The sequence below is a fragment of the Crocuta crocuta genome, unplaced genomic scaffold (genome assembly GCF_008692635.1).
Source record: "Crocuta crocuta isolate KB4526 unplaced genomic scaffold, BGI_CrCroc_1.0 scaffold279, whole genome shotgun sequence".
Lineage (NCBI taxonomy): Eukaryota > Metazoa > Chordata > Mammalia > Carnivora > Hyaenidae > Crocuta > Crocuta crocuta.
Window position 1 is genome coordinate 4,837,645 of NW_027551570.1, and position 21,090 is coordinate 4,858,734.

At 40.9% G+C, this 21,090-nt stretch overlaps 1 protein-coding gene across 1 annotated transcript in view; it reads right to left on the reverse strand.

Annotated features, from left to right (window-relative positions):
• Window positions 1–21,090, reverse strand: part of PLCL2 (phospholipase C like 2) — a 185,154-nt gene that overhangs the window by 65,853 nt on the left and 98,211 nt on the right. The window contains exons 2-3 of the mRNA XM_077750889.1: window positions 3,610–6,096; window positions 409–612 (exon numbers count right to left, since the gene is read on the reverse strand). Of these exons, the coding sequence (XP_077607015.1) occupies window positions 409–612; window positions 3,610–6,045 (2,640 nt within the window). The 5' untranslated portion in view covers window positions 6,046–6,096. The remainder of the gene's footprint in view (window positions 1–408; window positions 613–3,609; window positions 6,097–21,090) is intronic.

Below are 21,090 nucleotides of genomic sequence, written 5' to 3' on the forward strand. Positions count from 1 at the left end.
TAGAAAAAATTAAACTTCTCACTTTTACCAATCTGAAAAATGAAAACAAAACAAAAATGAGCAAATCATGGCTGCTTGCAGAGAAATATAGAAAAAAAAATTTCTTTGCTATGTATGTGTAGAAAATAGTGTCGGCTTTAGAAATCAATTCAGATATATTCTTGAAAAGATAACTGCTATTTAATCCAATCGACACAAGTGTTTCTGAATCCGGCCTTCTAAAACAACAAGAGTAAAACACTAGCTCTTTCAAATGCAGCGAGGTCAGAGGAATAATTTTTCCAACACAGGCACATGAATCATGAAATAGGAAAGCACACCTTAACAAGAGGGCCTAGGTATGTCTGGTGTGTGGTCTTAAGATGTCTCTCTCACTCAGGCTCCATGAAAGTACAAAGAACAACTCACCGTGTCGTAAGTTGTTACAATCTTCTTTAGAACCTCAGGCACAATTCCCTGCAACTCCATTGTGGGATACTGCTCGCTAAGATTCAGGACCACGAGGGGTGTGTTATCAGCTCCCAGAAAGCGGGGAGATACCGCCAACACACACTGCATGAGATTGGCCACGGAGGAGAGGCCACATAGCTCTTTGAATGACACCACTGCATTCTGTTAAGAGGAAAGAAAGGAGGCACTGTGTAACTAACCAGAGGTTGAATTTCCCATGGATAGTATACCTGATATACTTGATTATACTCGAACGAACTGCCTGATACAATGGTTATTAGCAATGTTATGACAGAATTAGCTAATGATTATTTTATTCCAGGAAAACTTGGCCATTTTCCAAAATAAATACAGTTATAGACATTTGCAATACCAATTTATCAAAAGTAAAATTCTTCTGAAGGGTAAAGCCTCTTTTCAGATCAAAGTTCACAGTGGTGCTAAGGCCTATATGCAATCATGAGCAAACAAAAAGAAGTAAAGAAAAAAAAATCAGGTTTAAAGTAAGTGGCAAATATGCAACCATCCAAAAAGGAAAAGAGTATTTATGAGATAGAAACTTGAATATCCCTCATCTGCTTATGCTGCTTCCAAATTTAAAGGAATTTGGGGGCTAGGAGGTGTGGTTTAAACAACAAATTTAGTGTCTCAGTTATGGAGGCTAGAAGTCTAAGATCAAGGTTTTGATAGGTTTTGTTCCCCTGGGGGCAAAAGAGAGAGAGTCTGCTCTATCTCTGCTTCTTAGCTTCAAAGTCACATGAAGATGAAGGCAGCAATCTGTCAGCCAAGGGATGCCAAAGATGGCCAAAAAACCACCAGAAAATAGGAAGGAATTGTGAGGACACTGCAGTTTACCAGAGAGGCCTGCCCAGCAGAAGACCGTCCCTATTAGTGTGCCCACTTATTTCAAGGTTTCTCCCTCTCTGTTTCTGCTAATCACCAGAAGTATGCCATTAAAATAACCATTAAAGAAAACCTCTTAGGAGTGCAAAACACTGTGAGTTGGCATTCTTTGATTATTTACCAAATGCCAAGTTACAGTAGGCATACTTACTACGTATTATATCATTTAATTCTCTCAACCAGCCATGCTGTGGGTGAGGAAACTGAGTCTCGGCTCTAACCTCTCTCTGTTATTTCCTAAGGACACACAGCTGGTAAGTGAAGAAGTCAAGATTTTACCTGACATCTGCTGACGTTGAGACCTAGGCTTTTAATCATTATGCTATAACAACAGGTACATCCTAACCAGAATAGGAACCATTCCAGGCACATGTGGGTCCCTATTTGGGCTGAGCATGGCGGCCAGAAGGGACGAATCCAGGCCTTCCTAGTCCCGTGCCTTCTGCTCTCAGATACCCTAGTCTTAGAAATGAGCAGCACACTGGGGAGCCTGGGTGGCTCAGTCAGTTAAGCGTCCGACTTTGGCTCAGGTCATGATCTCATGGTTCATGGGTTCGAGCCCCACATCAGGCTCTGTGCTGACCGCTAGCTCAGAGCCTGGAGCCTGTTTCAGATTTTGTGTCTCCCTCTCTCTCTGACCCTCCCCTGATCATGCTGTCTCTCTCTCTCAGAAATAAGTAAAACATTAAAAAATTTTTTTTTTAAATGAGCAGCACTGTGGCTTTAGATTTAAACATTTTCTTTTTATTAAGAGCTCTTTAAAAATGGACATCAAATTCTATGTCATTTTGCTCAAAATCACCTGGATCTCAACTACTTGTGACAATAAAACACGACTGTGATATCGATGGCAGGGTATCCCAATCAGTCCATCACACCTTCCTGTTTTATTTTCTTTACAGCCCTTGCTTGTGTCTGCAACTCAGCTATCTGCTCATTCACCAACCTGCTCACAGTCTAATTCCCTCCCCCACTGCCCACTCCTACTAAAGGGTCCACTTGTTCCCAGCTGCGTCCTCACGGCCCAGACTGAGGGTGCCTGACAGGTGCTCGTTAAACCCTGCCACAGACTGCCCCGTCGGGGTCAGCGTAGACATGCAGCTCCGGAAATAGAATGTTCGAGCTCTGGAGAATCCTCACAGGAAGGCTGTGTCACACACACCGTGGCAGCCCTTCGGCAGGAGACCATGAGGTGTGCTCAGAGCTGAGGGTTTACCAAACCACTTTCACTCTCAGATACAGGGAGAGAAGCCCTTTGGATTTCTGTGAGGTTTTTACTTGGAGAGAAAGAGAATAAAAGTTCCCCACTGTGGTAAGGTCTTTTTATTAATGAGGTATCTATAACATCTGTACAGGGTTGAACTCTGCCGAATATTCTGAATCAGAGCTTCCTTGCTGGTGGCATTATTCTCGTGTGTGTGTGTGATCAGCTGATACATTACATATATAATACACATATACACATATACACATATGTAATTCACATACTATATATATAACACAAACACATGCCAACCAGCTACCACAGACGTGGCTCTCTCACACACTGGGACGGGTTAGGGCCGCTTAGCTCTGTAAAGCAGGCCTTACTATATTGCTGGACATGTGGACGATCCTTAATTATATAAATTAATTCCTAACTGACTGCTTTTAGTCATTATACAATTTAGAGGTAATTATTATCTTAGACGTCTAATAAATACAGACGCCACATGTCTTTTTACTGAAATAATTGAATAGCTATCCTCTAAAATCAAGAGGATGCTCAAAATACAAACGCTTTGGGTCATTTAAGTGCTTACTATTTCCCTAGCACTATAGTTCCAGAAGGAAGAACTGGAAAGTGTTCCTTTTATTTTGATAATTCCTTAAAGTATGCTCCAGCTAAAGATTATTCAGGAAAAACAGAGATTCCCATGTGCATTCTTAGAAAAAAAAATGGGGATCTGCTAAGCAGACAAGGACTGGGATTAACAAGGACTGGGATGTGGTTATGTGAGACGGCAAATTTATTTTAATATTACTAAAATTTAATTTAACTTTAATAAAATTTATTCTAAGACATCAATACTTTCAATACCAACTGCAGTTTTGGAAATTAAAATAACAAAAATGAGACTAGTGGTAAATATTCTAACAACAAATTGGAATTTACAAATTACTTAACATCAAATGCACTATTCTAAAAACAAACCCCTCCAAAGCCTTCACTGTGAAGAAAAGCCGTTGAGTAAATACTTAACCACAAGAACGTACCTGCATGTTCTCTCTCAGATCCGTGGCATCCCGTATAGGGGGCTGGGCATTCTTGAACACCTCATCTACAGTTTTAATCCACAGTGTTCTTAAAGATGCATACTCCCTGGATTTCTTCCCTTTTCTCACAGAAAGGCCCCTTTTGTGCGGTTTCCCTCCTCCTCTGCGGTTCGTAATGGCCACATGGACAAACAAAGAAGCATGTGCTAGGACCTCTCCAGTCAGCGACTGCAGGGGGACATGGCGGTAGCCCGTCTGTAAACATTCAAAGGGAATTGTGTACTGACCAATGAACTCATCCCCAATGTAGTCATCATCTAGTACGACAAAGCGCACCATGGCCAGTTCAGGGAGGTTGATCTGAAATTCAAAGCTTTCATCAAAAATGGGAGCATCCCCGTTCTGGTGCACTGTTTTTGTCCTTTGTTCTGCACAGTCGGCAGGGATTCCGTGAATTTCAACATAGACGTAGGGATCCACTATATCACCTTTGGCACCTGATCCTTTGGGTTTGGGAAAGTTCTGCCCACTGATGATTTTAATGTGAAGAAGCTGAGGTGAAACCCCAGGGACAGAGTCCTTTGTGTTGGCGCTGAAGAAAGAGACTTCCTCCCTCATGATGGCCGGCCGAAGGACATAGCCGCAGTTCCCATTCTGCCTGAACCAGCCAATATTCAGGTCCATCATCAAGCCTGGGGTCTGAAAGTTCATGGCTACGATCTGACACCCACACTTCCAAAAGTCCTGGGGGTTCATGTTACTGGAGTCAATTCTCATGGGGCTGGGGAAAACCCTAGCAAGGAAACGTTTGTTGTAATTTACAAAGTCCCCTGGATTCTCATTGGCGTATTTGCTGGCAAGCACTTCATTAAATGAACAGACTTCCCAGTACTTCTGAACCTGAAATGACACCTGAAATTCTTTGAACTGAACTGACTTGCAGATGCTCACCAGTTCAGACAGTTCTTTACAGAGCTGAAATCGCTTCACAGGCACATTGTTGGGCTGCTCCACGTTCTCTTTTCCCATCCTCTGAGACATTTCTGCTCCCTCATCTTCATCAGTAACATCCCCTTCCACACCTGGGCAATTTGAGGACAGCTTCTTTGCTTTAATTAGTATCCTCCCTTTCAGGACATCTGGGGATGGTAGATAAGATTCCTCCACATTGGGTGATGTTGTATAGAGCTTGTCTCCTAAAATTTTTTTCATGTGCTGAACCATTACCTTCTGCTGTTTAATAGAACAGTGATTTTCTAAACACAAGATAAGAGGATACTCTGAAGCAAAGAATGCATACTTGTTAATAATATCAATGACACTGCGGAAGACTATCTGAGAGGTCATGGTGTGGCCTGTGTAAATAACAGGTTCATTATCTGGCCCGTCCCATACGTCTAATTCAACACTCCGGCAACCCATTTTTAGAGCTCTGATGTATCCCGTGATATCAGAGGGACCTCGGAACTGATCCTCTATTAAGTATGTATTATGAGATGAGTTTATAAAGTAATGAGACAAAGGTTGCTTCATATCTTGACAGACCTTCTTATGTTCTGGATCAAATATATAACAGTCAGGTGACATAAGGTAATTAGTGAACCCATCTATGGAAAGCCAGCCCTTTTCCTTACCTTCTTTGGATGGCTCATATTTGTGAATAATCTCAAGGCTTATTTCCTCATTTATATGTGCCACACCCTGCTCTGCCTCAAGAAACATCATAAGGTCCTTGGTATCAAGAAATTCTTTATTGCTTGAAAACTGAACTAAAAGGAAATAAATTTCAGGTCTGGTACAAAGCTCATGGAAAACCTCAACAAATTCTTCCTTTGTGACGTCAGTACCAGCTTTGTCCTTGGATTTGTGCAACTCTTTGAACTTGAGCTCAATTTTGCTAGTTTTTAGACCGGGATTGAGGTTTCTGATGCACTGCACAGCATTACACAGAGTTATATGTCCAAGGTCTTCTACATCAATTTCACTAAACATTTGTGAAACCCAAGAAGTCCTCATGTTGTCTTGGCTACTTTCTAACATATCAAGTGTATGTTTTCCGTAAGAAATTAGGTACCGCAGTCCCGTAACCCAGATGTTCGCAACATCTGCAGAGTTGGCAACCAAATCAAGCGACTCATAATTCTCTCCGTATATGACTGAAAATGCACAGTCTTCAGATATCTGGTCAGAAATGCCATTGCTGCGGAATATGTCTGTATTTTTTCCTGTTCTCACTTCCTTGATGGATTTAATATCAATCTTGGCTTTCTCAGAATCTTTCTTAGATGGCTCCCACCTCAGGCTCTGCATGTCGGCATCCAGTAAAAAATACCTATGGTAAATCCTGGAGTTGGAGCGAACCTTTTTGAGTTCTGAACCCTCGACCATCGAATTGATGCAGTCACTTGCACTGCTGATCTTCTTCTCTGTCGGCATGCTACTGAATGAGACTGTCTTCTTCCGTTCTCTTTTCTGTTTTGTACCATCCTGGGAGAAAAAAAATAGTGTATAAGAATAACAGAAATACAGTATCTATGTTCAAGACTAAGAATAAAAATTAAATCTTTCAGGGGCTCCTGGGTGGCTCAGCAGGTTAAGTGTCCAACTCCTGATCTCAGCTCTGGGCATGATCTCCTAGTTCATAAGATTGAGCCCTGAGCTGGGTTCTGTGCTGATAGCGCTGAGCCTGCTTAGGCTTCTGTCTCTACTCTATCTCTGCCCCTCCCTCACTCCCTCCCCCCTCCCCCACACATGCATGCTCTCACTCTCTGTCTCTCTCTAGATAAACATTTTAAAAAATTAAATTTCTTCCAGAAAATTGTTCTGTTAAGATTTCCTACTGAATGTTTTATGATAAATGATACTCAATCACTTATAGAGCTTAGAAGGGGCCCTGGAGTTTACAGTCTAATATAAACAAGTAAAAAAATCATTTTTGAACAATTGCAATCCATGGGTGTCAAAAAACACAAATTCAATAATACACAATAAAATCCTATACAGAGAGCTGGCCACATAATTTGCAGAGCTCAGGGAAAAATGAAAATGCAGAACTCCTTGTTCAAAAATTGTTAAGAATTTTAAGGTGACAGAGGAGCATTAAGCCAAAGTACAGGGCCCTTCTGAGTGTGGGGCCTGCACAACCCCACCAGCCATACACCCATGAAGCAGGCTCTGCGTGTGCACACGTCTTCCATACCCATGTTTCTCAAAGGGCTGTCACCACACCACTTGCCTCACAACCATCTGGGTTAGTGATTAAAATGCAGATCCCTAGACCTTTAGGGGGCAGTGCCCAGAAATTTGCATTGTAGGTAACACTCTGGTTGATGGCGATGCACATTAACCACTTCCTGACCACTGGGACACACTAAGATGTCTGGGCTATTTCTGGAAACTACAGATGCCAAAAGACCAGAAAGAGCTAAGTACTAATCACTAAACTGTGTGTTAAGTGAGCAGACACTGAAATCCCAGCAGAAATTCCTGGCTCCAGAGTCTATCAGAGTAGTCACGGTTCTAAAGACTTCAGACTGGTATGGTTTTACTGTTGTGGTGGTATTGAGTCTGGGTCAAAGGCCTAGGTTATAGCTGAGGGTGCTTCTAAGTTTTAGAGCTGGATTTATTAAAGCCTGTGAGCAGGCACCAACCAGGCTAGTGCTCAGAACAAGGTCACCTAGGTACTTCCAATTTCAACAGGTTATTAACACTATCAGGTGAAAAACTTGGGGAAGCATCTGTTTCTAAAGAAGTCTGCATCACCAACGACACACCCCTCAACTTTCCTGCAGTGTAACAGATGCCCACCTTAAGATGCTGATGCCACACCTATGTGTGTAATTTAAGTTCTTCCCCTGTGCAGACATCTTTAGTATTTCCTTTACATGCACAAATGACCTCAAAGCATCTTTCACGGTTTTCACAATTTTAACCTAAAACATGCTATTGTCTTTCAGGAGGTACATGAAATTTTATATAAATTTTCAGTAAGTCATTATATTCATACATAGGGAATAGACATGGAGGTTGAGACAATATAACTTTCATGGCAATAAAGAAAAGAACGTGAAAAATATTATACAAAGGCAATTCTAACTTTCCTGCCCTAGAAAGAATCTATTTTGAGTAAAATTTCTACATTTTAGAAAGTGATTATGCTATTCTCTGCATCTGAAATTTAAAACCACTCTTACTTTTTGACTACCTATACTTACAAAAGCAATTTGCAGAAAGTAATTAAACATAAACTTTAAATCATATGGGTACCATTTTACTCAAAGTTCCAAAATGAACCATAGAGGCTTTTGTGATCCAAATGCCAAGATAAAACATAAAAGCCACAAGGCAGAGCATTTCTTTGCAACTGAATCCTCAGAACAATAAAGTGCTAAAGACACAAAGCCTGTGGCTACTGTATCCATAAGATGCATTGTATCAGAGTTGTTCCAAATCCTAAAGCGTAAACTGCATTCTATCTATTCAAGCGAGTTGGCATGAAATTAAATTTGTAATCAGCCATGCAGAAGGGCATGAAACAAATGTATGAATTTCCGATTTTTCAGAATGCAGGTTGTCTTTACCTTCAAAAACACACTTGTTACTTCAGTAAAAACAACATTCTAATTAAGTATGGGAATTTTATAGTCTTTTAAATTATATCTCTAAGATGCCATTAGTAAAAAGAAGCCACAAAGATAAATGGAGGTGCTTATCCATTAATCCATTAAAAATATATATAGCATTTCCTCAACATTGTAATCTTTTGTTCTGTCAGCTATAACATGTTGATTAATATTTGACTACCACTTTCTAATTTATTACAATTGATACATTTCAAATTCATAGGTTTCTTTGCTATTAAGAAGAAAAAGCCAAAGTGCAAAGCACTTTTATAATGTTCTTATATGCTCACACACCATCATGTGTGGAATAGGAAGGAAGTTAAACACCATACATAAGGCTTTAAAAATATTGCCTTGCTTTTCACAAGCCAGCCAGGTTTTGGCTGGTGAGTTCTGATCATCCACTGCAGACACATGAACGTGACGTGACGGTCACCCAAACACAGGCTGATGAAAGTAACGACAGCAAGGACTTCCCTTACCAGAGACTTTCCTGCTCTTCTTCCCCCTCTATTTGCTGTTGCCCAGAACCATCCTGTCCTCTCTAGAGCACACCTCTCTAAAGCCTCCTTCCTCCCTAACAGATGAAGCTCTTAGGAAACGGAAAGAGGCATGTGCTTGCTCAGAGACCAAAAAGAAGAACAGGTGTGTAAGCCTGCCCTCACCACTGGGTAGACCAGAATCACTGGCTGGAAACAACGTGAAGGCAGGCCAATCCCCCCTGGCCAAGAGTAAGGAAAGAGAAGGACAGGCCTCTTGTGTGGGAGGGAAGGACAAGTGAGGTTCAATAGCAGAAGATCCAGGCCCCCACCTCGCCCAAGTCCCCAAATCTTTATCCCACACCTCTTCATTTCTACTTGGCTTTCACTTTTCAGCCCAGCAATGATCAAGTACAGTGCACTCTTGAACAATGTGAGGGTTAGGGGTGCCAACCCCCCACACAGTTGAAAAATCCATGTGTAACTTTTGATACCCCAAAAACTTAACTGCTCATAGCCTGCTGCTGACCAGAAGCCTTATCCATAACATAAATAGTCGATTAATACATATTTTGCATGCTATATGTATTAGATACTGTATTCTTACAACATAGTAAGCCAGAGAAAATGTTATTAAGCAAACGTCAGGAACAGAAAATACATTTACAGGGCTGACTGTACTTATCAACAAAAAGTCCATGTGCAAGGGGACCCACACATTCAAATCCACGATGTTCAAGGGTCAGTTATACCTGCTTAAGCGAAGCAGCTATTTAATATCCAAGCTAGAATCTGTTTGCTATGTTGTCTTTTAATGTTAGTTAAATTTAACAGTGAAAAGTGATCAAACCATATGTGCTACACATATAGTCTTTTTACCTAAAGAAAACAAAATGCATATAACTTGCATGCTCTAATCACCTAAAACCAGAGGAAAAAACACAAATTTCTGCTGAGTTGGAGATGCCTCAAAATACTTTTAAAAAGTGCATAAACGATGTGTCAGAGATGGCTCTTATAAGTACTCACCATCTAAAGCTTCTGAGTAGTAAAAAGCGGATGCAGATTTGGTCCATTGGCACATTTCTACTATCAGCACTTATTAACACCAAGAGAAGGAACGTGAGAAAAATACTCAGTCTGGAGGAAAATCAGCTTCGAAAAAACCCATCTCTATATCAATCCTGAAATGCTGAATTCTACATAAAGGCAGTGATGCCAGTGTGGGGTGGGGGCAGGACATAACAGAATGAGGAAGGGGATGCAGTGTGGAAACAAAGTAGCTGTTTGTCCTTCTGGTTTGAGTCAAGTTATTTAATTTCACTTACGAATAACATTAAAGAAAGACCTGAGATCTTTATGTTGATTGAAGGGGGCCTAGGATTAAAGAGAGTTAAGAAACACCAGGTTGAAGAAATTTCTATCCTTAAAAAAAGAAAACAAAACACCCCCAGAAACAACTTGAGGCCCCTTCAAGGAGCACAGCAAGGCCTGGCCTTTCTTAAGCTCAGTAACAATAACCCTGAATTGAAGGAATAAGTCATGCTGGGCACATCAGAGTTACCTTGCAAGGTTTTTCATTCATTGTTAAAACTTTGATGTGCTCTCCAAGATGAGAAAAAAGGAAGGAAAAAAAAAAAGGATCTAGAGCAAAGTCGGTCACTTTGAAGGTCATTTTGTACAATCAGATGAATTGAAAGGAATGAAAGAAAAGCTAGGTATGGTCAAATGTTGCTTCCCACTCACATGGAAGTCTTCTTACTGCAAATAACAGAAAGCTGCTTGGCTCATGGATTCCTCTCCTAATGTGTCCCCTCTCCCATAATGCCCTCTGCTGTATTACAAGAATTCACCCTGACCCAACTTTGGCAAGGAATCTATGAGGGCACAGATTGGCTAATGGCTTGGGAGCCACTGATGACTGTGACTCACCAGTGAGTAAGTACAGTGAAGCTGATAGCTTAGAGGGTCACCCAGGTGGCTAAGTCGGTTCAGCATCCGACTTTGGTTCATATCATAATCTTGCAGTTCATGAGTTCGAGCCCCACATTGGCCTCTGTGCTGACATTTCTGAGCCTGGAGCCTGCTTCGGATTCTGTGTCTCCCTCTCTCTGCCTCTCCTCCACTCGTGCTCTGTCTCTCTCTCAAAAACAAACTTTTTTTTTTTTTTTCAAAAAAAGATGATAGCTTAAAATGTGGAAAGCCAAAGCCAAGAAAGAATGTTACTCCCACCATAATGAGAAAAAGCCAGACTACCTGTAAAATCATAATTTTTCTTCTATTCATCAGAGAACTGTGGTCACAAAACAAACAAGTTTAGAACTGAATTCCAAAGAGTGACAAGCCATTCCAAGAAGAGAAAAGACATAGAAACTGTTTCATGTTTGACAGCAAGAGGCCACCATGGAGGCATGTAAGAGGTTTGCTAAAATTCATAAAGGCCAAGGGTGGGCTAGTATATCAGTTTAGAGTAACCAGGAGCCCCAGACACAGGGTGAGTCTGTACTCATTTTTAAGCCTTCTTCATGGGTGCTCCTGAAAAAGACAGGGGGGAAGAGAAGGAGAGAGAACCCCTCTCCAGGGCACAGGCATTGGGCAGAAGAGCAATTAAAACTCTGCCTGTTTCCCCAACTACTGTCCTATATTGAAGCAAAAGCCTTAATTAAGTCCTTGAGGGAAGAGCAGCATGTCCTCTTTCTCCTAGGTCCACTGAGGGAAGGGCAGAAGCAAAATCCATCTATCTCTACAACCAGGAAAAGATCTACTGCCCCAAAGGGTAGAAGAATCTCTTGGGCTCAGGAGCCTGCAACAATAAAAGCAGAACCCTACTGACTACCACCAGGAGAGGGGCAGAAAACTGTCTCCTGCACAAACTCAGCACAGATACTCTCTTCTCTGGGGAGCAGGGCAGGAATGCTGATAAGGGCCTAGCCCTGATGCCTAGGAGCAGAGGGCTGCCTAGTACTGAAACTAGACCAAGAGGACCAGCAACTCCCCCTGACTTCCCCAGAAGTCCAGCACTGAGTAGTAGGCAGTGTACCATGGAGGAGGGGGAAGAACATAGAGAGAGAGCCCTTTCTCACACAGGAATATGTAGATGAAAGCTGAGGGCAGAGCAGGAACAATGAGTAAACCCTCTGGGACCCAAGCCCCCACCCAAACACAAGGTTATGGTGGCCCACTGGTATAGAAATGTAAAGTCAGTGGTTCACTGAAGGTAACAATAGCACCTCAAAATACAAAACCAGCTCAATTATGGACTAGATTGGCTTAACTTCCCCAAAACTAAAGCCCTAGAAGATGAAGAGACATGTTTATTTCTAAGCATAAGTATTATTTACCTCAGTCTTTATTAAACATGATGCCTAGCATTCAATCTAAATTACAGGACACACACACACACACACACACACACCACATCACCCCCGACTCAAGACAGGTCACAGTCAAGGTGCTAAAAAACAAATACAAAAAGAAAAAGAAATAAGTTATATATAGAGGAATATGCATAAGAATTATGATTCAGATGGATTACAGGTGATCCACTTACATCTAACCACAGGGCATCTACTTGACCCAGTTTGCAAATTTACTACATGTAATGAATATTTTTCAAAAGTTATTCCCTTTTAAAGGACTGTAGTCCCTAAATTTTCCTGTGCTTCAACCAACAAAGGTGTCCCTAAGCTATAGGTAAGTATCTGAAGGGTCACAAGTGGGTTTCAGAGGCCCCAAAAGACTGTGATTGGATTCTCAAAGTGATATGCAAACCCATCCCTCTTCCTCTCCAGAGGCTGAGAATCATGGCCCTTATTAACATAAGCTTCCAAAGGGAAAGAAAAAGATGATCATTTTCTAAAAATGAACATCAACCTTAAATGTTAAAGGCAAAGGATATGTGTTTTTTAGGGTTGTCAAGGAAATTTTAAGGCTGTCCAAAAGAGAAATGACAAACTGAGAGACAAGAAAGCTAAAGTAAACTACATAATTTATGGATAGAAGTAACAGAATTTTACTAATAAAAACAGCAAAGTCAATCAATCATAGAGTTCTTATTCATAGCTGTGAAACGGTTTTCTTTATTCTAAGGTAGAACAAAATAATCCAACAGTTTGTAAACTTTATAGTTTAGGAATTAATCACAGAAATACTATGAGTCACAAGATATGAGCTACCATTGCATATTCCCTCTGCCTCTGTTCCCCACTGTACAATAGAGATTTAAACAACACCGGTGTCCTCCATGTGTTATTTATAGTATCCACTTAATAAGGGTTCTTATAATGATAAATGAGTTCATAGCTGGAAAGCAGCTCTAAATGCTGCTTGAAGGTTTATACCTTCTTTATTGCTGCTCAATAAATACATTTCAGGCTGAAATTATTTTCTCATGAAATAAAAAGGAAAAGAAAAAGAAAGATTATCATAAATGTATAATTGCAATACTCTAATCACTTAGAATTTGTTGAAAGTCCCATTCCAGAAGAACAGGATGAGAACATTTTCCTTCTGGGTCTTATTTAACTAAGACTACCAGTTAACACTACTGTACGACTTTTGAGCACAACCCAGTGAATGTGATACCCAAGATATACTGGGAAACTGTCAAAGGTAGCCAGGTGCCTCTGAGAATAGCTTCAACAGGCTACACCACAACATCTATAGGGCACAAATAAACCATTTCTCAAAGTCTTTTGCTAATTTTATTTATTTTTCCTTTGTTAATTTAAAATCCCATCAATTTAGCGAGAATTCTAATTTAACTCATATATAAGTAGTCACATATAAAAAGTCTGAAGCAATGATCCCCATAATATTTTTGTCTAAAAGCTAATCAAATGACTTCACTCAAAGCACTTTCTGATAAGAATTAGTCAGATGATTTCTTCTACCTCATACTCCCATATTATTTCCTACAGTGTTCCAAATAACTCCATGCAAAGAAACCATGTTTCTAATTCCTGTAAAATGAAGTTTTCAAGGTCAGGTTAAAGCTTCCACATCATTTGATATAATGGGTTACACCTGCTCTAAAAAGAATAGGGCCTTTAATTATGAAATCAGAGGACCACAATGGAATACGATATTTTCATGACAATACTCTTTTTTTAATTTTTAAAATTTTTATTTTATTTTTGAGAGGCGGGGGAGGGCAGAAAGAGAGGGAGATACAGAATCTGAAGCAGGGTCCAGGCTCTGAGCTGTCAGCACACATCCTAATGCAGGCTTGAACCCATAAACCGTGAGATAATGACCTCAGCCAAAGCCAGATGTCCAACCAACTGACCGCCCAGGCGCCCCATGACAACACTCTTTTGGTGAAACACTTTCAGTACCACTGAAATACTTACTAAAAGTAAATTTACAAACCATAATGTACAGCTGTGTCCAATGCAAACTGCAATAACATTCATCGGTTTTCTCTAGTAATGAAAAACTTAACGGTGAGCACTGAGCTCCTATGAACTATACAAGCGCTACTTTACATTCCAGTGAAAATACTGATGCTAATAAATTTTAATTTATGATCTATAGTAATGGTACTTAAGTGGCCCACTTTGGTGTGAAAATTGTCAATGTTTCCCAACTGTGTATATAGTAATTCCTTATTCAGCACACTATACAGCCTGCTGACTTCCCATACTACAAAGCTATTTCCAGATGTGGTTACATAACTTTAATTGTTAGTAACTGTTTGGTAAATCATACTGAATTTTAAAAGCTATGCAAGTTGAATCACATAATATGTAATCTTAGCTGCAAATACAATTGATTCTAGGCATAACTGCTCAATCACAATTTTCCACCTAAATTATGCTGGTTCTTCATTATTTCATGATAGCATAGGGGGAAGAACTTATTTTCCTCACTTCTTATCCTCAAATCTATCATTACTTGCATCAAGGGGAGATGATGGACATCCAGGGATAGTCAGGATTCAGAAGGAAAGCTTCAGGGGCTTTCCTGGCTAGCTCAGTCAATACAGCATGTGACTCAATCTCGGGGTTGTGAGTTCAAGCCCCATGATGGGTGTAGAGATTATGTAAAAATAAACTCTTAAAAAATAAAAAAAAGAAAGAAAGAAGGAAAGCCTTGCAGAGACCCATAGGTAAGCAGAGCTTCTGCCCTGGGCCACACCCACCACAGCGAAGGAAAAGCAGTAGCTCTTCCAGTCAGAAATTTCAGCTTTTCCACAATTATTTTGAATTAAATTTGAAAAGGAAAACTGCTTCACAGGTAATTTACTATGCTATCATCTTGTTTACTATTTCCTATCTTATTTATAGGAAAAACAAACTTCTTCTTGGGGCTTTTTTTAATCCAATGTTTTATTTACATATGAAATTAGTGTATGTGAGCAATTAGATCAGAAAAACAAACAAAAAAAAACAAAATAAGGAATCATATAAAAGGGAAATTTCACTTTCTCCAAAATATTCTTTTAAGTTCTGAGCCATTCATGAGGCTGTACTCGCCCAGCCCTCAATGCCGTCTCTTCTCCAAACTCATACAGTATTTAGAGTCTCTACCCTATTATTTAACACTTAATTATAGTCTTATTCAGTTCTCTAATTGCTCATGTGGGTTAGCCTTATCTCCTCAATCGGAAAATGAACTTTTTGAGGGAATAGGCTAGCCCTTGGCTGGATCAATGCTGGCAGTCAGAATAGTAACCCCTTTTGATGAACTGGTAATCTCAATGATAAAGGCGTCAACTCAACAAGAGGATTAGCATTTGTAAATACTAATGCATCTGACATAGGCATGCCTAAATATATAAACCAAATACTAGCAGACCTAAACGGAGAAATACACAGCAATACAATAATAAGAGGAGACCTTAAAACCCCACTTTCATCAATGGATAGATCATGCAGAAAGAAAATCAATGAAGAAATGCTGGTCTTAAATGACATGTAAGACCAGATTCCATCCAAAGGCAACAGAGTACACATTCTTCTCAAACACAGAAGGAACATTCTCCAGGCTAGATCATATGTTAGATCACAAAATAAGTCTTAAGAATTTATGAATACTGACATCATCACATCAAGTATCTTTTCTGACCACCCTAGTATGAAACTAGAAATCAATCACACGAAGAAAACTGGAAATTCTCAAGTATGCGGAGATAAAATAAACTGCTACTGAACACCAGTGGGTCAAAGATGGAAAAAAAAAACAAAAGAAAAAAACCTGTGACAAATGAAAATGGAAACACAACATACCAAAATATACGGGTGCAGCGAAAGTAGTTTATGAGGGAAATCACAGCAATAACTACCTACATTAAGAAACGAGAAAAATCTCAAATAAAAAACTTAAGTTTACACCTCAGAGAACCAGAAAAAAGAACTAAGCCAAAAGTTAGTCAAAGGAAGGAAACAGCAAAGATCAGAGGAGAAAGAAATGAAATAGAGACTAATGAGACAATGGGAAAGATCAATGAAACCAGGAGTTGGCTTTTTAAAAAGATAAACAGAATAAACCTGTAGCTAAAGAGAGAGAGAATTCAAATAAAATCAGAAATGGGAGAGGAGACATTACAACTGAAACCACAGAAATGCAAAGGAAGGGTATGTTAATTCTTCTTTAAATGCTTGGTAGATAAATTCACTGGTGAAATCATCTGCTTTTGGGCCCTTCTGTGTTGGGAGACTTTCAGAACAATTTTAAAGCACTTACTTTTTTAATAGTGCTTTTTATATACTGGGCACATGCTCTTATTATAGAGCATGCCTGTAAGATATGTTTGTTTATTAAATACACGTGCTTGCTACTAACAGATTGTGTATGCTAGAAAACATTCGCAAAATTAAACTGAAGTTCAAATATTTTCTTCCAGGCTTACCAACTTGGCAACTGCTGCTCCAAACCAGGAGCCCCAAGTTCAGTGCTAAGGTCCAGTGGGCTCTGGAGGCCCCGCCCCCGCTGTGCAGCTCTCAGCCATGAAAACCTTGCAGGACTTTTCTATCTCACAGAGCTGATCCTAGCTGAGGGTGGTGCTCTGCGGCTCCCCTTTCTTCCTGCTCTTCATCCAGACAGCTTCTGGACAGACCCCTCAAATATCCTCACTCCCGGTTCCTGGTGCATCTGCCTTCTACTACTCATTTCACTCTGCCTTCCAGGAAGAAGGAATGACTAGTATAAGACCCTGAGGCCCATGTGAACTTGAGTACTTCAGTGCACAAAGGAGACCAATGTGGCTGATGTGTAGTTAGCCAGGTAAGACTGGAAGGGGATGAAACCACAGAGAGGCAGATGCTAGAGGCTACAGAATCTTACAGGAAGCCACTGGATTTCATTCCAAGGACAACTCCTTAAAGAAGAGTGTTGTGGTCTGATTTGTCCTTTTAAAACAGGGCCAGGTGGAGAGTGGATGAGGATGGGGTAAAAGCAGAGAGACAACCACAGCATCCCACATGTGGGACGATGGTAGCTGGAGCTACAGTGGTGACACACACACACACACACAGAGGTGGATGGCTTCATGACAATGTCAGTGACAGAGCTGATGACACTGGCTAATGGACTGGAGGCAGTATGTGAGAAAAACAGAAGAATCTGAGACAGCTGCTGGCTGTTCCTGACTCGGCAAAATGGTACACAACGGCGATGTCTAATAAGATGGGAAGACTAAGGGATAGTTTAGGGGCCTGGGAACTGAAAGAAAAGTGAGGAATAAAGACATGAACATGGTTAACTACACGAAGAAGGCAGTTAGAGGGAGTGACAGTTTATTCAGACTGGATACCACAGAGCAGTTTTCTAGGCTGAAGGGATTCACCTAGTGAAGAAGGGAAATTAATGACACAGGAGAAAGGGAACATGTCTCTGAAGGAGCAAAGGCCTCTGGGAAAGCAAAAGGAGAGGAGACTGTCATTAGCTTTCCCCAAGGGGTGACTTCTGAGCTGGATCCTGATGGAAAATGAAAAGGAAGGGAAGACTAATCAGAGGGACAACATATGCAAAGACAAGAGACAGGAAAGAGCCTATAAGGTTTGAAGCCGCTCATGGGGCCTGGGAGCAGGGGGTGGGGAAGCCCACCGAGAAGGCTGGATGTGAGCCAGCAACTCCTCTGAGAAGGCCTCCCAAGCTTGGGAGTGTTTGCTCCCATGCCACAGACAGAAGAAAATACAAATATGTACAAAGATTTGATATCATACGCATTTTTTTCCTGTGTGTGCAAATATAACTCACCACCTGTTTTGAAAGGTCAACAAATGAAAAAGGCCTCATTTGTTTCACAACTTTAGAATCAACAGCCCATTTATGTAGGCATTTATTTTATTTCTCCCTTAATAGTCTAATAAACCTGAGCTCAAGGATATATCATCTTTACCTGTTATACAGTTTATCAACCCCCTTGAATGAATGAAATGGAAGATTACTATTTCAAACACCAGACAGAAACTTGCAAACTTCTAAAATAACTTGTAAACAGTTACAATTATCTAAAAATGTTATATAGTACACATTGTTAAATTTTTTTAAATTATTGAACATTCTTAAAGTCAATTCCAAACCCACTGCTTTTCTCCTTAGAGGTGGTATATGCAAACAAAAGATTTTCTAGCACAAACATCTGCTGAAATGGCACAGATATGCCCTCACAATTTTTGCATCTACTTGATATACAGCAATGGCATACTTACACTTTATATCATGCCCACAGTAAGACTTCTTTTTTTTTTTATTAAAAGCCACACTTGGGTTAAGAAATCAATAAAAATGCCAATGCCTAGCTGGCAGGAATCCGTTAAGACTTGAGCGATTAGCCGAGAGCATTTGCAAAGCAGAGCAGTGCCAATTTGGACCATAGAAGGTCCGGTTCTGCCATTTTCCTGAATCATCGTGTGTATACCCTTTTAAAACCACAAGTCCCTTCCAGATTAATTAGCTCATCAAACTGAAATGAAAAGCCATTTTAAAAACCAGTAAAATCTCATCATTAATGCATCTTAAATGGTCTATGCGGCCAGTAACCAAAGCAATTCAACTGCTTCAGTGAGATCCGATATCCCCATTTCCAGCCCTCACTGCTAGGAGATTTGGCTACTGAGAGAAACCAAGTGGTTCCACGCAGCAGGTACAAAACTCATTCCAAATACAGCTTCCTGCCCCTGGCTCACATCTTAAACAATACAACACAGAGCACACTGTTAATAGGGGTCTCTACACTATTTTGTATAGAACATAAAATCGGGACGCTCAGGCAATCTTACAAAGCACATACCATAAATCTTGGTTTTGAGAGCTGGAACTAGAAAGGCTTTTCATTAATATGTTTCAGGATTCTGGTGTGAAAATGAAATATAGGCATTTACAAGGCAAGCTTAGCTATTCTAAAAAGGTATGACAGCAGACCTTTGCACAACACAGGTTTGAACTGGGCAGGTCCACTTACACAGGGAGTTTTTTGTTTTTTTTTACAGGGCAGTATTATAAATGTATTTCTCTTCCTTCTGAAAATGTATTTCTCTTCCTTCTGATTTTCTTAATAACATTTCCTTTTCTCTAGCTTCCTTTACTGTTAAGAATACAGTGTATAAAAGTTATACAAAATATTTGTTAATTGACTGCTTATGTTATTGGTAAGGTCAAGAGTAGGCTATCAAATTTTGGGGGAGTCAAGTTACATGTGGGTTTTCCACTGTGTAGGGGCGTCAGTGGCACACCCCCTGTGGTTCAAGGGTCAACGGTATAATGTAAAATGTGAAAGATTGATGTGATCTAAAGAGAAATCAGAGCATCAAATGTGGGGCGCTTGGGTGGCTCAGTCGGTTGAGCATCTGGTTTCAACTCAGGTCATGATCCCACGGTTCATGGGTTCCAGCCCTGCAGTGGCCTCTGTGCTGACAGCTCAGAGCCTGAAGCCTGTCTTCGGATTCTGTGTCTCCCTCTCTCTCTGACCCTCCCCTGCTCATACTGTCTCTCTCTCTCTCAAAAATAAATAAAACATTTTGAAAAAGAGTATCAAACATATAATGTAAACTTAAAATACCATTTATTTCATTAAAGTTATCCAAGAGTAGCAACAAGGACTAATTCCAAGTCTACTTGCAAACCAATGATCAAAAGCCCTTACTACTAATGATAAACAGGATGCTGTCCTTACTCCAGAAATCAGACTGCTATGCCCACTGCCACTCTCCTTTCCCTTCCCCTCGCCCTCCCCCTTCTCCTTCTTTTTTTTAAATTTTGAGAGAGAGAGAGAGAGAGTGGGTATGAGTGGTGGAGGAGCAGAGAGACAGAATCCAAGCCCAGTAGGGGGCTTGATCCCACAGACCCTGAGATCATAACCTGAGCTGAAACCAAGAGTCAAACACTTAACAGACTGAGCCACCCACGCACCTCTCTCCACTACCACTTCTAAATAGTGCTTGAATTTCTGAAAGTGCTGAAGCTGACCTTCGGTCCATTATGCAACTGCACTGACTCGCTAAGGCCCCAGCTTCTTGCAGGGAAGACTCTCAGGCAGAGAGCACTGGGGAGTGGAGCAGTGGCCCCAACAGAAGCCTCCACCAGGAAGGTGAAGACACGGGCCCCCAGCACCCACAGACCGCCAGGAGTTAGTGGATTTTATTCCCCTAAGGTAGAGTGACATCTGAACTGGGACAGTTCTGGGAATCAAAGTGGGAATTATTAATAAATATGCCACAAAAACACAGACTGTCCTGGGCAAACTGAAACATAGTCACACTACTTGAAAGTGACCTTAATACTAATACGTCAAGTCCCTACCAAGTGCCAGGCACTGCAGATTCAGGTAGAACCAAAGTCCAATCTTAGCTAACAGATGTTCCCATGCCGACTGGAAGGCAGGCAGGCTGGCTGTTTGGTCTGTCTGGACTTTCAACTTGCACACCTCACCCTGTGCAGTGTGAGAGCCCCTCCTAACCAGGCCAAGAACCTACCTCTTAGTGTTTGTGGGGTGTGGCTCAGTCTTGCTGCCTTGAACCAGTGGACAGCCAGCCATGTGTACCTTTGGGCACCATGACCTAGTCCTTATAGCTGCTTCTTCCTTACTTCCTGAAGTTGCTACATTTCTCCCTACCCTTGGCCCCTATGAAGCCCAATCTCTCACTTGCCTGGCTAGAACTGAGTCCTTGCCCAGCTCCCCTTTGATCTACACTGACCTTGCTAGGAGCACCCTTAGCTGCACAGAGTTCTGTTCTCCCAGGACTCCCACGAGGTACAGCCCTGCAGGCACCGGCTTGGGCTCACCACTTACCCTTGGACGTTGCAATTCAGATCCCCCTGAATTATCAATTCCTGCCTCTTCCATAGTCTGGCCTTCCTGCAAATCACACAGCATTGCCTGTGTAGCCCACAAAAGGAGAAGCAATATACAAATGGGGGTTATGATCCTCTGGAGG